The 16,864-nt window shown below is 44.0% G+C and overlaps 1 protein-coding gene across 2 annotated transcripts in view; it reads right to left on the reverse strand.

The window, feature by feature from the left end:
- pgap2 (post-GPI attachment to proteins 2) overlaps positions 1-14,150 on the reverse strand; it is a 34,933-nt gene extending 20,783 nt beyond the window's left edge. Inside the window, exons 1-3 of one of the 2 annotated variants that reach the window (XM_042008910.1) lie at positions 14,046-14,150; positions 13,833-13,954; positions 12,015-12,183 (exon numbers count right to left, since the gene is read on the reverse strand). In XM_042008910.1, coding sequence (XP_041864844.1) covers positions 12,015-12,183; positions 13,833-13,834 — 171 coding nt within the window. In that variant the 5' untranslated portion in view covers positions 13,835-13,954; positions 14,046-14,150. Of the gene's footprint in view, positions 1-12,014; positions 12,184-13,832 lie in introns of both variants that reach the window. The other variant, XM_042008909.1, reaches the window with a different exon arrangement.
- Positions 14,151-16,864: the final 2,714 nt, after the last annotated feature.

A 16,864-nucleotide genomic window follows, 5' to 3' on the forward strand; every position in this document is an offset into this window, starting at 1 on the left:
ATTTATACTCAATAATGATGTCATGGTGTTTTATCCAACCTTGTCATGGCGCCACGGTCTCGCCATGCAGCGTTGAGCAATGTCCAGATGACAACATCAGGACTTGTAGATGTGGTCGGCATGGAAGTGAAGGGAAATATATGCAGTTTGGTACAGAATGAGTGTTGTATTGCAGAAATAATAGATTCCGTGCTTGTTGGCGAAACATCAAAACTTGATGAGGCGCCGCCGCTGAACGCCACCTCCTATTAGAAAATTTTCAATAACTTTTGACCACACATGCCTCTGGAGTGTTCAGACTGAGTTTGAGGTAAATACGATAAAATCTGTAGGAGGAGTTCGTTCAAATGCAAGGCAAAGAAACATGCAAAAATGACCCCAAAAATGACACTTTTTTCAAAATGGCTGACTTCCTGTTGAAGTTATCATATAGGTCCAAGAGGCTTTTTTGTACATCCTTCCAAGTTCTATCAATATACTGGATTTCAGCCATATCAGTCAATGTAGTGGGCAGATATGATCAATTAAATATTTGTAGGTGGCGCTATAGAGCCATATTGCAATTTTTCCAGCATATGTCAATGTGGCTGAGTTCTCGGCTCGTCCACGCTCCTCCCTGCCAGGTTTGGTGCAGATCAGCAGTACAATGGGTCAGTTACAAGTACTTCCTGTTTGATGGCGTCGGACCGCTATTCGCCATGGTTACGTTTGGCGAAGGAGCTTGAGATTTTTATTGTGGTATCATGAAAGGGTTTGACCTGTTGTGAAGTACTTTCAAGTGTGTATGTTTTATTCCTGAGGAGATGGACCCCGGCGTCTGAAAAAAAGCACTTCCTGTTGGAAGTGGGCGGGGCTTAGGGCTAGACCGGAATTGGTGATATGAATCTGTTCAGGGATGGACCCTGATTAATTCCTGCAAGTCTGATGGGGATTGGATCAGAATTGAGGGATTTATAGTGATTTATGATGTCATGGCGTCTTATCAAAGTTCGCCATGGCGCCACGGTCTCGCCCTGCAGCATAGAGCAACAGTTTTCACTGGTTATCATCACCAACTTGTTTTCTGCTGTCTGACCCAGTTTGGACCTGGTTGTGTTCAAAACGTCAGATAAGAGGGTCTCCAAGTAAAAACCGGGACTTCCTGTCGCCAGGGGGCGTGGCTAATTCATAACCCAAATATTGACATGTAGATGTGTTCAGGATGGGACTGGCATCATACATGGCCATTTTGGTTCAGATACATTGTTTTATGTGGAAGTTATATCACTTTCGTTCTTCAGGGCGACACATCAAACTTTGAGGCCCCACCCCCTCCATGCCCTTTCTCCTATTAGAAAACTTTCAATAACTTTTAAAGACACATGCCTTCTGGACATCCTGAGCTATTTTGGTAGCGGTACGATAAAATCTCTAGGAGGAGATAGATTTTGAAAATGTCAGTAAAACGCCAAAATGGCGACTTTGACCCAAAATGGCCGACTTCCTGTTGGTTTTAGGCTGTTGCTCCAAGAGGATTTTTTGTTCGACCGAACATTTAGAATATTTGTAGCAATTTTCATAAAGATTGATGACGTGCAGTGGCGGGGCATCGTAAATAGGTGGCGCTCTCATTCAATTTTGCCCGAACAGTCCCAAGCACCCCAAAATATCAAATTTTTCACATTCCTTTGGGGGGGTACACAAAAATAGGCGCGTTTTCGCGCATGTTCAGGTCCCCTAAAATGCAATTCCACTTTTACAAGAAGAAGAAGAATAAGGAAGAACGGAGCAATTACAATAGGCCTTCGCACCGCCTTCGGTGCTCGGGCCTAATTAAAGCTGCAAGCAGCGTTGGAGGCCCTCGCACCTCTGGCACCGCTTCGGCCTATTGCACCGCCCCATCAGCCAACTGCCCCCCTCCAGCAGCACAGCCGCTATTTCCCACAGCAATAAACCCATTCTTCCAGAGTTTATCTCCATGAAGAGGTGATTTTCCTCTTGGGAGGATCAACTTGCACTCCAGCCTTTCCAGTGATCACATCTGAAGCATTCATGACCTTGTTTCTTACAAACTGTGTTGAATTCCCACAAACTGGAGCATGATTTCATCAAGAGGAAAATTCCACGTGGCCACTGGGTGGTGGTAAAGTTGTTTTAATGTAGGACCATGTTCAGGTTGGAACTCTAATGAGAACAGGAAAATATTAGCTCAATTGGTCAACTGACAGCAGGGTTAGTGCCACTTCCTGTATAATGGCGAATGATTTAAACCATCACAGGAAGCCATTTTAATCAAGCTGCTGTAAGAAGTCAGTGATATTTTCAAGCATGAGTTCATGAAGGATATTAATGAGTTAGAATTAGTTATACAGAGGATAAAGGGTTAAAATGGTGGGACTCCCTGTTCCCAGGGGGCGGGGCTATGGTGTTGAGAACATCAGGACATGAAGAAACTTTTTTGTTTATCCTGGCATGTTACATAAATATGCCACATTTTATCATGTCGTTCAAAGCAGTGGTTGGAGCTGATAGATTAAATATTTATAGGGGGCGCTATAGAGCCACATAACCAGCATATGTGTACTTTAATCAGTTCCAGGGTCTGACCACTGTCCTCTCTGTCAAGTTTGGTGGAGATCAGGAGTACATTGGGTCAGTTACAAGTACTTCCTGTTTAATGGCGGTGGACGCCATTCGCCATGGTTTTGCTTGAGGAAGGAACTTGAGGGTTTTTTCTATAGTTCCATTAAAGGGTTTGACCTGATCTCAAGCACTGTAGAGTGTGTGAGGTTAATCCCTGAAGAGAGGGACCCCGCTGTCCTGAAAATGCACTTCCTGTTTCAAGTGGGCGGGGCTTAGGCCAAGACCAGAAGTAGTACATGTATCTGTTCAGGAGCAGACCCTGATTAATCAGTGTAAGTGTCATATTAATTGGATGAAAATTGAGGGATTTATACAGATTAATGATGTCATGGCGTCTTTATCCAACCGTGTCATGGCGCCACGGTCTCGCCATGCAGCGTTGTGCAATGTCCAGATGACAACATCATGGACATTGTAGATGTGGTCGGCATGGAACTGAAGCGAAACATGTGCAGTTTGCTACAGAATGAGTGTTGTATTTCAGAAATAATGGATTCCGTGCTTGATGGCGAAACATCAAAACTTGATGAGGCGCCGCCGCTGAACGCCACCTCCTATTAGAAAATTTTCAATAACTTTTGACCACGCATGCCTCTGGAGTGTTCAGACTGAGTTTGAGGTAAATACGATAAAATCTGTAGGAGGAGTTCGTTCAAATGCAAGGCAAAGAAACATGCAAAAATGACCCCAAAAATGACACTTTTTTCAAAATGGCCGACTTCCTGTTGAAGTTATCATATAGGTCCAAGAGGCTTTTTTGTACATCCTTCCAAGTTCTATCAATATACTGGATTTCAGCCATATCAGTCAATGTAGTGGGCAGATATGATCAATTAAATATTTGTAGGTGGCGCTATAGAGCCATATTGCAATTTTTCCAACATATGTCAATGTGGCTGAGTTCTCGGCTGGTCCGCGCTCCTCCCTGCCAGGTTTGGTGTAGATCAGCAGTACAATGGGTCAGTTACAAGTACTTCCTGTTTGATGGCGTCGGACCGCTATTCGCCATGGTTACGTTTGGCGAAGGAGCTTGAGATTTTTATTGTGGTATCATGAAAGGGTTTGACCTGTTGTGAAGTACTTTCAAGTGTGCACGTTTTATTCCTGAGGAGATGGACCCCTGCGTCTGAAAAAAAGCACTTCCTGTTGGAAGTGGGCGGGGCTTAGGGCTAGACCGGAATTGGTGATATGAATCTGTTCAGGGCCGGACCCTGATTAATCCCTGCAAGTCTGATGGGGATTGGATCAGAATTGAGGGATTTATAGTGATTTATGATGTCATGGCGTCTTATCAAAGTTCGCCATGGCGCCACGGTCTCGCCCTGCAGCATAGAGCAACAGTTTTCACTGGTTATCATCACCAACTTGTTTTCTGCTGTCTGACCCAGTTTGGACCTGGTTGTGTTCAAAACGTCAGATAAGAGGGTCTCCAAGTAAAAACCATGACTTACTGTCGCCAGGGGGCGTGGCCAATTCATAACCCAAATATTGACATGTAGATGTGTTCAGGATGGGACTGGCATCATACATGGCCATTTTGGTTCAGATACATTGTTTTATGTGGAAGCTATATCACTTTCGTTCTTCACGGCGACACATCAAAATTTGAGGCCCCACCCCCTCCATGCCCTTTCTCCTATTAGAAAACTTTCAATAACTTTTAAAGACACATGCCTTCTGGACATCCTGAGCTATTTTGGTAGCGGTACGATAAAATCTCTAGGAGGAGATAGATTTTGAAAATGTCAGTAAAACGCCAAAATGGCGACTTTGACCCAAAATGGCCGACTTCCTGTTGGTTTTAGGCTGTTGCTCCAAGAGGATTTTTTGTTCGCCCGAACATTTAGAATATTTGTAGCAATTTTCATAAAGATTGATGACGTGCAGTGGCGGGGCATCGTAAATAGGTGGCGCTCTCATTCAATTTTGCCCGAACAGTCCCAAGCACCCCAAAATATCAAATTTTTCACATTCCTTTGGGGGGGTACACAAAAATAGGCGCGTTTTCGTGCATGTTCAGGTCCCCAAAAATGCCTCCAATGTTTAAGAAGAAGAAGAAGAAGAAGAAGAAGAAGAAGAAGAAGAAGCCTTACAATAGCCTTCGCACCGCCTTCGTTCGGGCGAATTAAAGCTGCAAGCAGCGTTGGAGGCCCTCGCACCTCTGGCGCCGCTTCGGCCTATTGCACCGCCCCATCGACCAACAGCCCCACTCCAGCAACACAGCCGCTCTTTCCCAGAGCCATAAACCCATTCTTCCAGAGTTTATCTCCATCAAGAGGTGATTTTCGTCATGAGAGGATCAGCTTGCACCTCAGCCTTTCCAGTCATGGATCTGAAGCATTCATGACCTTGTTTCATACAAACTGTGTTGAACTCACACAAACCGGAGCATGATGTCATCAAGAGGAAAATTCCACGTGGCCACTAGGTGGCGCTATAGTCGTTTTCATGTAGAACCATGTTCAGGTTGGAACTGTAATGAGAACAGGAAAATATCAGTTCAACTGGTCAACTGACAGCAGAGCTAGAGCCACTTCCTGTTTCATGGCGAATGATATAACCATAGGGGGCGCTATAGAGCCAAATAACCAGCATATGTCTATTTGAATCAGTTCCAGGCCTGACCACTGTCCTCCCTGCCAAGTTTGGTGGAGAACAGGAGTACATTGGGTCAGTTACAAGTACTTCCTGTTTCATGGCGGTGGACGCCATTTGCCATGTTTTGCTTGAGGAAGGAACTTGAGGTTTTTTTTCTCTAATATCATGAAAGGGTTTGAACTGATCTCAAGCACTTTTGAGTGTGTGAGGTTAATCCCTGACGAGAGGGACCCTGCTGCAGGAAAAAGGCACTTCCTGTTTCATGTGGGCGGGGCTTAGGCCAAGACCAGAAGTAGTTACATGTATCTGTTAAGGAGCAGACTCTGATTAATCAGTGCAAGTGTGATGCTGATTGGATGAAAATTGAGGGATTTATACTCAATAATGATGTCATGGCATCTTATCCAACCTTGTCATGGCGCCACGGTCTCGCCATGCAGCGTTGAGCAATGTCCAGATGACAACATCATGGACATTGTAGATGTGGTCGGCATGGAACTGAAGTGAACAAGTGAAGTTTGGTACAGAATGAGTGTTGTATTTCAGAAATAATGGATTCCATGCTTGATGGCGAAACATCAAAACTTGATGAGGCGCCGCCGCTGAACGCCACCTCCTATTAGAAAATTTTCAATAACTTTTGACCACGCATGCCTCTGGAGTGTTCAGACTGAGTTTGAGGTAAATACGATAAAATCTGTAGGAGGAGTTCGTTCAAATGCAAGGCAAAGAAACATGCAAAAATGACCCCAAAAATGACACTTTTTTCAAAATGGCTGACTTCCTGTTGAAGTTATCATATAGGTCCAAGAGGCTTTTTTGTACATCCTTCCAAGTTCTATCAATATACTGGATTTCAGCCATATCAGTCAATGTAGTGGGCAGATATGATCAATTAAATATTTGTAGGTGGCGCTATAGAGCCATATTGCAATTTTTCCAGCATATGTCAATGTGGCTGAGTTCTCGGCCTGTACACGCGTCCTTCCTGCCAGGTTTGGTGCGAGATCAGCAGTACAATGGGTCAGTTACAAGTACTTCCTGTTTGATGGCGTCGGACCGCTATTCGCCATGGTTACGTTTGGCGAAGGCATCTTGAGATTTTTATTGTGGTATCATGAAAGGGTTTGACCTGTTGTGAAGCACTTTCAAGTGTGTAAGTTTCATTCCTGAGGAAGATGGATCCCTGCGTATGAAAAAAAGCACTTCCTGTTGGAAGTGGGCGGGGCTTAGGGCTAGTCCTGGTAATTGGTCATATGGATCTGTTCAGGGCGGGATGCCTGATTAATCTCTGCAAGTCCTGATGGGGATTGGATCAGAATTGAGGGATTTATAGCGATTTATGATGTCATGGCGTCTTATCGAAAGTTCGCCATGGCGCCACGGTCTCGCCCTGCAGCAGTAGAGCAATGGTTTTCACCAGGATATCATCACCAACTTGTTTTCTGCTGTCTGACCCAGTTTGGACCTGGTTGTGTTCCAAAACGTCAGATAAGTGGGTCTCCAAGTAAAAACCATGACTTCCTGTCACCAGGGGGCGTGGCCAATTCATAACCCAAATATTGACATGTAGATGTGTTCAGGATGGGACTGGCATCATACATGGCCATTTTGGTTCAGATACATTGTTTTATGTGGAAGTTATATCACTTTCGTTCTTCACGGCGACACATCAAACTTTGAGGCCCCACCCCCTCCATGCCCTTTCTCCTATTAGAAAACTTTCAATAACTTTTAAAGACACATGCCTTCTGGACATCCTGAGCTATTTTGGTAGCGGTACGATGAAATCTCTAGGAGGAGATAGATTTTGAAAATGTCAGTAAAACGCCAAAATGGCGACTTTGACCCAAAATGGCCGACTTCCTGTTGGTTTTAGGCTGTTGCTCCAAGAGGATTTTTTGTTCGCCCGAACATTTAGAATATATGTAGCGATTTTCATAAAGATTGATGACGTGCAGTGGCGGGGCATAGTAAATAGGTGGCGCTCTCATTCAATTTTGCCCGAACAGTCCCAAGCACCCCAAAATATCAAATTTTTCACATTCCTTTGGGGGGGTACACAAAAATAGGCGCGTTTTCGTGCATGTTCAGGTCCCCAAAAATGCCTCCAATGTTTAAGAAGAAGAAGAAGAAGAAGAAGAAGAAGAAGAAGAAGAATAAGGAAGAAACGGAGCAATTACAACAGGCCTTCGCACCGCCTTCGGTGCTCGGGCCTAATAAGGAAGAAACGGAGCAATTACAATAGGCCTTCGCACCGCCTTCGGTGCTCGGGCCTAATTAAAGCTGCAAGCAGCGTTGGAGGCCCTCGCACCTCTGGCGCCGCTTCGGCCTATTGCACCGCCCCATCACCCCGCAACCTCCCTCCAGCAGCACAGCCGCTATCGCCAACAGCCATATACCCATTCTTCCAGAGTTTATCTCCAATCAAGAGGTTATTTTTCTCATGAGAGGATCAACTTGCAACTCAGCCTTTCCAGTGATGACATCTGAAGCATTCATGACCTTGTTTCTTACAAACTGTGTTGAATTCCCACAAACTGGAGCATGATTTTATCAAGAGGAAAATTCCACGTGGCCACTAGGTGGTGGTAAAGTTGTTTTAATGTAGGACCATGTTCAGGTTGGAACTCTAATGAGAACAGGAAAATATTAGCTCAATTGGTCAACTGACAGCAGGGTTAGTGCCACTTCCTGTATAATGGCGAATGATTTAAACCATCACAGAAAGCCATTTTAATCATGATGCTGTAAGACGTCAGTCATATTTTCAACCATAAGTTCATGAAGGATGATATTAATGAGTTAGAATTAGTTATACAGATGATAAAGGTTAAAATGGTGGGACTTCCTTTTCCCAGGGGGCGGGGCTATGGTGTTGAGAACATAAGGACATGAAGAGGCAATATTTGTTTGTCTTGTCATGTTACATAAATATGCCACATTTTATCATGTCGTTCAAAGCAGTGGTTGGAGCTGATAGATTAAATATTTATAGGGGGCGCTATAGAGCCACATAACCAGCATATGTGTATTTGAATCAGTTCCAGGTCTGACCACTGTCCTCCCTGCCGAGTTTGGTGGAGATCAGGAGTACATTGGGTCAGTTACAAGTACTTCCTGTTTCATGGCGTTGGACGCCATTCGCCATGTTTTGCTTGAGGAAGGAACTTGAGTTTTGTTTTCTGTAATATCATGAAAGGGTTTGAACTGATCTCAAGCACTTCTGAGTGTGTGAGGTTAATCCCTGACGAGAGGGAACCCGCTGCAGAAAAAAGGCACTTCCTGTTTCAAGTGGGCGGGGCTTAGGTCAAGACCAGATGTAGTTACATGTATCTGTTAAGGAGCAGACTCTGATCTATCAGTGCAAGTGTGATGCTGATTGGATAAAAATTGAGGGATTTAAACTCAATAATGATGTCATGGCATCTTATCCAACCTTGTCATGGCGCCACGGTCTCGCCATGCAGCGTTGAGCAATGTCCAGATGACATCATCTGGACATGTAGATGTGGTCGGCATGGAACTGAAGTGAAACATGTGCAGCTTTGTACAAAATGAGTGTTGTATTTCAGAAATAATGGATTCCGTGCTTCATGGCGAAACATCAAAACTTGATGAGGCGCCGCCGCTGAACGCCACCTCCTATTAGAAAATTTTCAATAACTTTTAACCACACCTGCCTATGGAGTGTTCAGACTGAGTTTGAGGTAAATACAATAAAATCTGTAGGAGGAGTTCGTTCAAATGCAAGGCAAAGAAACATGCAAAAATGACCCCGGAAATGACAATTTTTTCAAAATGGCCGACTTCCTGTTGAAGTTATCATATAGGTCCAAGAGGCTTTTTTGTACATCCTTCCATGTTCTATCAATATACTGGATTTCAGCCATATTGGTCAATGTAGTGGGCAGATATGATCAATTAAATATTTGTAGGGGGCGCTCTAGAGCCGTATTACAATTTTTGCAGCATATGTCAATGTGGCTGAGTTCCCGGCCTGACCGCGGTCCTCTCTGCCGAGTTTAGTGGAGATCAACGCTACAATGGGTCAGGTACAAGTACTTCCTCTTTGATGGCGTCGGACAACTATTCGCCAAGGTTACGTTTGGCAAAGGAACTTGAGATTTTTATTGTGGTATCATGAAAGGGTTTGACCTGTTCTGAAGTACTTTCAAGTGTGTAAGTGTCATTCCTGAGGAGATGGACCCCAGCGTCTGAAAAAAAGCACTTCCTGTTGAAAGTGGGCGGGGCTTAGGGCTAGTCTGGAATTGGTGATATGGATCTGTTCAGGGCCGGATCCTTATTAATCCCTGCAAGTCTGATGGGGATTGGATCAGAATTGAGGGATTTATAGTGATTAATGGTGTCATGGCGTCTTATCGAAGTTCGCCATGGCACCACGGTCTCGCCCTGCAGCGAAGAGCAACAGTTTTCACTGGATATCATCACCAACTTGTTTTCTGCTGTCTGACCCAGTTTGGACCTGGTTGTGTCCAAAACGTCAGATAAGTGGGTCTCCAAGTAAAAACCATGACTTCCTGTCACCAGGGGGCGTGGCCAATTCATAACCCAAATATTGACATGTAGATGTGTTCAGGGTGGGACTGGCATCATACATGGCCATTTTGGTTCAGATATATTGTTTTATGTGGAAGTTATATCACTTTCGTTCTTCACGGCGAGACGTCAAACATTGAGGCCCCACCCCCTCCATGCCCTTTCTCCTATTAGAAAACTTTCAATAACTTTTAAAGACACATGCCTTCTGAACATCCTGAGCTATTTTGGTAGCGTTATGATGAAATCTCTAGGAGGAGATAGATTTTGAAAATTTCAGTAAAACGCCAAAATGGCGAATTTGACCCAAAATGGCCGACTTCCTGTTGGTTTTAGGCTGTTGCTCCAAGAGGGTTTTTTGTTCGCCCGAGCATTTAGAATACATGTAGCAATTTTTATAAAGACTGATGACGTGCAGTGGCGGGGCATCATAAATAGGTGGCGCACTCATTCAATTTTGCCCGAACAGTCCCGAGCACCCCAAAATACGTAAATTTACGCATTCCTTTGGGGGGGTACGCAAAACTAGGCGCGTTTTCACGCATGTTCAGGTCCCCTACCATGCGATTTACTTTTGAGAAGAAGAATAATAAGAAGAAGAAGAATAAGGAAAAAACGGAGCAATTACAACAGGCCTTCGCACCGCCTTCGGTGCTCGGGCCTAATAAGGAAGAAACGGAGCAATTACAACAGGCCTTCGCACCGCCTTCGGTGCTCGGGCCTAATAAGGAAAAAACGGAGCAATTACAACAGGCCTTCGCACCGCCTTCGGTGCTCGGGCCTAATTACACCCACCAAAGACGCGTTCTGCCTGGCTCACCAGGGCCAAACGGCCTCGGATGAGAACAGGACGAAGGGAACCGAGGTCGACATGTGGAAGACACTGTGCTGGCTTCACGAACCGTGACCCCGCTCCTGGGAAACGTTGCTGTCCGGCAGAAGAACACTGAAGTAGACTCTTAGAGGAGACTCTGATGCATTCTGTCTTATTTGGGTGAATATTTTGGTGTTATTTTTATTGTTGGCTGTGAATGATTATGGTGTATTTAGTTTTAAATTATTTGCTGTGAACAGGTACAGTGTTTATTTTTTAATTGTTTGTTCTGAATGCATGTTTTTTATTAAAATGTTTATAGAGCGAAATAGTTGGTCATTTTTCGCTTAATGTCGTTACAGTCAAAACGGGTGATGGCCTGATATTTTTTTCATTAGACCTGATTATTCAGTATCCTGCATGGATAAATACCTGTGTACTCATGAACAATATCTTGAAATATTCGGACAACAGATATCACTTGTGTTCGGACTGCAGGCCAAATATACAGGATCCTGACTCCAGATATGACAGACAAACTGGCATCATAAATCACCAGATTTGACTTGAGTAGAATCTTGAAATATCCTGCCAGGATATCTCTCGTGTGGTGATACTCTCCGGATATGGGCCTTGGCTAGTATCCGATATCCGGGGCAAATCTGAACCACAGATTCTATCAGTATCAAAGTGGTCCCACGCACAGAGTTGATACGCTTTGGACATGAAATCTGAAACTGTCATGGCCGGAGAGTATCCACGACAGATATCACCATGCATGAGGCATGTCTGAGGGTATCTGGGCAAAGATTTCTCTGGATTCTGGGGGTTTTGCGCAGTGTAAATGGTTTAAGTTCTGTTGTGAATTAGTTAATATTAAGTTAGCTGAAGATAGTTATGTTTTTCCCTCGTGTCAAAATGGTCTGATCAGCCAGAGTTTATAGCTTCTCTTGTGTGTCAGTTTGTTAGGTCAGTTAGTTTTCAGTTCCTTATGTTGATGTTCTGTTTATTTGACCTCTTTTATGGGCCCAAAACATTTACTTTGGAATTTGCATTTTGTTGTTTTTTTTTTTGTTTTGTTCTATAATTAAATGTCAAAAGACCTTTTCTTAAAAAACCTCCTGTGCCCCGGTCCCTCACAATGGACATGTTCCGATTCCAAGATGCTGGATATGTTCTGGTTCGGTGGTGACGGAGATGTCCCGTGATGCTGGACATGTTCTGGTACTTCCATGTCCACCATCTGTAACCCCACCCTGAATTAAAATCACAGCGTCACTGTTGTGTGTGATGTCACCAAGCTTCATATGAGGGGAGGTGTGATTTTTCACCTGGCGAAGCATTGAACATCTCACTGCTGCTTTAAAAGGACAATGCTGAGTGGACCTGTTCAACACCAGAACCGGGAGTCTGGACCTACCTTACAGTGGGTGTATGTGGAGTCTTCGAAGTGGTACAGCAGAGAAATGAAGAGGCAGGCGATGAGGCCCGTCAAGGGCAGCAGAACCGTCCCCACAACAAAGCTAGTGAAGGGCAGCCGGACCAGGGGCCGGTCCCGGTCTAGGCTGCTGTACGGGCCCTGGAGCATCCTAGAAAAAAAGACAGACATGATCAGGCCTGGAACCGAGACACGTCCTTCATATCTGTCCATCAGAACAACCTCTGTCCACATGGTGGTCAGAATCCAGGACAAAACATGGCCATGGATGGATGTGGACAACTGTCCAGCAGAGGACACGAGGGCTGGTGTCATCACTAATTCCCTCAATCGATTCCCAGCAGCCTAATTCAATTAGATTGATTAAATCTGATTAGATATCAATTCATTTCCAGCTGTGTAATAGCAGCTGCATTTCTTGAATATTAAAGATGTTCTCAGATAAACCACTGAGTGCATTTCCTGGAAAGTCAAAGTCAGTTATCTGGGAGTAATCAGATTACTGTAATAATCTGATCTGACACATCCACATGCATTTCTGAAACACCAGAACAATCCGGTGTTTCCCAGATTCCCAGCTAGAGACAATGTGATGGAAACTCTCAGGACTTTTTAAATGTCCTGATGAAGCTTCATCCAGCGGAGTCTCTCTAAATGTTCCCAAAGTTCACATCCCAGACACGTGCTGATGTTAATAAAACCCACACAGAATACTGGATCCATTTAAAGCCGGAATTCAACTCAGAAATTCCTACAATGATGTAGATCCAGCTTGATCAGCTGTGACGTTGCCATGACGACCATGCAGCTATGGGTGTAACACGGAGAAATCCTCTATCTGCTCCTCCCTGGATCGAGATGCTTCCATCTCCACCTGCTGAGAGAATCTAGAAAACTCTCATCTTTATGTCTGATTTCCTGCTGGTTGACATGTTTTCCCACACGTACACTCTGTCCTCTGATGAAAACCTGTGTGTGCGTGGCGTGGACACAGAGAGCAGCTATGACATGTCGTTATGGAAACCAGGTAAATAGCATCATACTGTTTCCTGTTGATAAAAAGGACGGAGTTGAAACCTGTTCTAGAGGATATGTGGTGTTAAATGACCATGTCTGACTCATAAAGTACAAACATGCGTGGTGACATCACTTCCTGTTAATGTCTAAGGCAGCGCCCCCAGTCTTAGCATTTGCTGCTTATGTGTGCGGTAATAAGCCGCAAAAGATTTCACAGGTGAATCCCTGGAGTCCTGCTGGTGGACAGGTGAACACCTGGAGTCCTGCTGGTGGACAGAGGGTATACCTGCAGCCTTTTCCTCTGGAAGCTCTGCAGCTATATAATAATACCATACAGGACAAGGCATGGATAGAAATGACCTCTGACATCCTGAAGGCAGCTTTCAGTGTCCAGGTATTCCATTTTTCCTGCAGGCTGGATGTTGGACATCACAGCGGCCTGTTCTGTCCTCTACAATGTGTCCCACTTGGAGAGAAGAGGACCCCCAGAGGACTGCCATGTCCCTGGATAAGGCCAGTGGTCGGCAGGTCAAAGGCCACCATTTATCTAAACAATTTTAATTAATATTTCTGCTTTCAGTTTAAGTTAAATATGAGCTGAGGGACAGCGAGACAGGACAAGTTACCGTTAGCGCTTTTAACTCCGAGGTAAAACCCAAATTCATTAGAAAAAGAAAGAAAATAATACTGGCTTTGTGGAGGTCTGCCCTCTCTGTCTGCTTCTAGTTTTATATTTATCATTAAGTCATAACAGGGGCAGGTGTTTCGCACTAACACACTCACATTCACAGGTGTCCGGTCCGGTTCGCTGCCATTCGCCTCCGTCAGTTACCTTTAGCTCCAAATGCTAATCCTGTTAGCGCTGATTAGCCTCGCAGCTCAGGCTAGCTCTGAGTGTGACCTGACTGAAATACAAACAACTGTTTTTGTTCGTCTCTTGAAGAGTTTTCCAGCTTCCACACAGCTGCAGAGATCTCTTCAAAGTCACCGACATACTTTACATCACCTCATCCACCTGAACAATTACAACGTCTAGCTTCTGGACCGTACTCGCTTCTTCCATCTCACCGCCATCAAGCTAACTAGTGGAAATGATAACTTCCGGTAGATTCCGGGAATGTCTTTCCGAGTAAAAGTCTCTAAAAAGAAGTTGCATAATTCTTCTAGTGCAGGAACACCTGGGTCCTCTTTTTTAAGGCACAAGCAATAGTTAAAAACACACCAACAATGTAACCACGCCGCATAACACCGATGATTGTTATTATTGTTGGAGATTTTTAGACGCATTCTTAACTAGATGCCTTTTAAAACTGTGACCTTCAGATCAGGGATCTTAAAACTAAAATTTAAAAAGGTCCAGTTAGAAAAAAAACTCCAGAAACCACACACACACACACACACACACACATATATATATATATATATATATGTGTGTGTGTGTGTGTGTGTGTGTGTGGATGACGTGACATGGCAGTTTTCCTGTCTGCAGTGTCAAACATGTATGAATAAAAAAATAAAAAAAAAAGAAAACATATTTTTCATAAACCTTACAAATTTTGAGCAGAACATTATGCTGGATGTAAACATATTCAACATTAAAACAGTTAATCACTCATTTGTTCAAAATTTGCAACCAAACATAATAACAAAATTCATACTGGACCACAAAAATAGTCAATACTACGGATTGGGTGATGAAGGATTTTTATTGTAACAATGCGAATAATCCAGGAGGGTCTGGTCACAAAGTCTGTTTTGCCTGAGAGAACAGGAGATCAGGGTGAGAAAAAGCATGATCAGGCAGGATAATGTACAAACAACAGATCACGTACCCGCAGAGGGAATAGAAGCTGGTCAGGAGGTTACAGGAACCGAGATGGTTGCGATGAAGCTCCACTGGGCTGAGGAGACTGCTGTGATAGGCTCGGCTAGGCTGTGGAGACTGCTGAACCAAATTAGTGTTGGATCTGATAGTTATAAGAGCGGAGATGTCCACTCTGGACAAATCCTCAGGAAAGAACCAGGTAAATCCTCCAAATGATCCAAACGGGAGAGAGACAGGTACTGTAATCCAAATCCAATATCCAATATCCAATATCCAATATCCGATTTCCAGTTTCCAAAATCCAACAAACAGTCCAAGGGTCAGAGTACCGGCAGAATCCCCAAGACAGACAAACTGAGTTACCAGACAGGGGCAGGCAGAATCAGGGAATCCAGGTCAGAAAACGGGTCAAAGGTCGGAACACAGGTTAGCAGGCAGGAAATAATGGCTGGAAACGTGCAGGGTAAACCGAGACAATCTGGCAGGGAAGAGTTGTCACTCACAGGTATATAAAGTGCCTAGCGCAGGTGGAGCGCATCAGCAATCAGAGGCAGAGCTGGAGGGAGGATGCCTTCAGGGATGGCTGGGAAATCCTGACCCCAGCCAAACACCGTGACAATAACACCATAATGGAAACTAAGAAAGGCAAAAAATACACACAAAAGACTACAGATATTGATCCCCCCACCCCGGCCGGGGTTAGGGGCGAAACAGCTACCGCTAAAGCTAATGCTAGCGTGGGGACGGAGGAAGAACCCCCTATATCTGTGGGAACACTGCGTGCAGAGATCTGAGCAGGATTAAAATCGTATGAGGACTGGTGGCAGGTAAGTGATGCTAATGTTGTAGGTGATGTAGTTCCGGGGAGATGGCAGATTCAAACTAGGCGCGCCCAAACATCTATACTTTCATTCAATTGTATTTTGTGCCAGCCTAATCAAAATATTCTTTAAAGTAGGAAAATAGTGTCTTTAAAAGGTACACTCTGGAGCACAGCGGAGAGGATTTGGCAAGCCTGACAGATTTTATAGATTGTTGTTACGACAGAATTGTCATGGGGAAACCAAACAACACGTCCACCCCCTCCACCTCATCTAAGGCCAAGAGACAGCGAAATGAAGATTCACCGGGAGCTATTTCACCACCGGGGAATGACTCAACGGATGTTCTGATCTCTATAGATAAGAAACTGACTGACTGACTTGGTATGTGCTTTAATTTTCCTGTTTTCTTGCTAGATCATGTTATATCCATAAAACTGCCATAAAAGATAATTTAGTTAACAGTAAATCCACTGCCCGTCTCCACTACACTGCTCTCAGCACAGATGCGCAAGTCGTTGTTTTCTAGATATAATATCTAGAAAACAACGACTTGCCAGAAACTTCAGCGTGTGTTCTTTGGGAAGCAGGAAAAGCAGTAATGAGAGGGAAAATAATTTCCTTTTCTTCTCATAAGAAAAAGAAGGAAACTTTGAGAATTTCAGAGTTAGAACTCAGAATTAAATCCTTAGAGGAGCTTACCATGTCTCCCCAGAAGAACACACACTAAATGCTATAAGGAAAGCTAAACTTGAACTTAACAAAATAATAGATAAAAAGACGCAATTCTTGGTGCAAAGACTTCGCTTGGAGGATTTTGAACATGGCAACAAATCTGGAAGGTTCCTGGCTAATTAGTTAAAAACAAATAAGGAGAAAACAACCATCTCCTCTGTCAGAGATCCAGAAGGAAACATCAGCCACGACCCTGACAAGATAAATAACACTTTCAAAGAATTCTATAAAACATTATATACATCACAACTAACTACAACAGATGACAATATTGATAAATTTCTTAGTAACATCAATCTTCCAAACTTAAAACATGAAAATAAAATGGTCTTGGATTCCCCCCTTTCAGTCGGTGAACTCCATGAAGCTCTCCAGCATATGCCCAACAATAAAGCTCCAGGTCCAGATGGTTACCCAGCAGAATTCTACAAAGA

The sequence above is a fragment of the Melanotaenia boesemani genome, chromosome 15 (assembly GCF_017639745.1).
Source record: "Melanotaenia boesemani isolate fMelBoe1 chromosome 15, fMelBoe1.pri, whole genome shotgun sequence".
NCBI classification, from domain to species: domain Eukaryota; kingdom Metazoa; phylum Chordata; class Actinopteri; order Atheriniformes; family Melanotaeniidae; genus Melanotaenia; species Melanotaenia boesemani.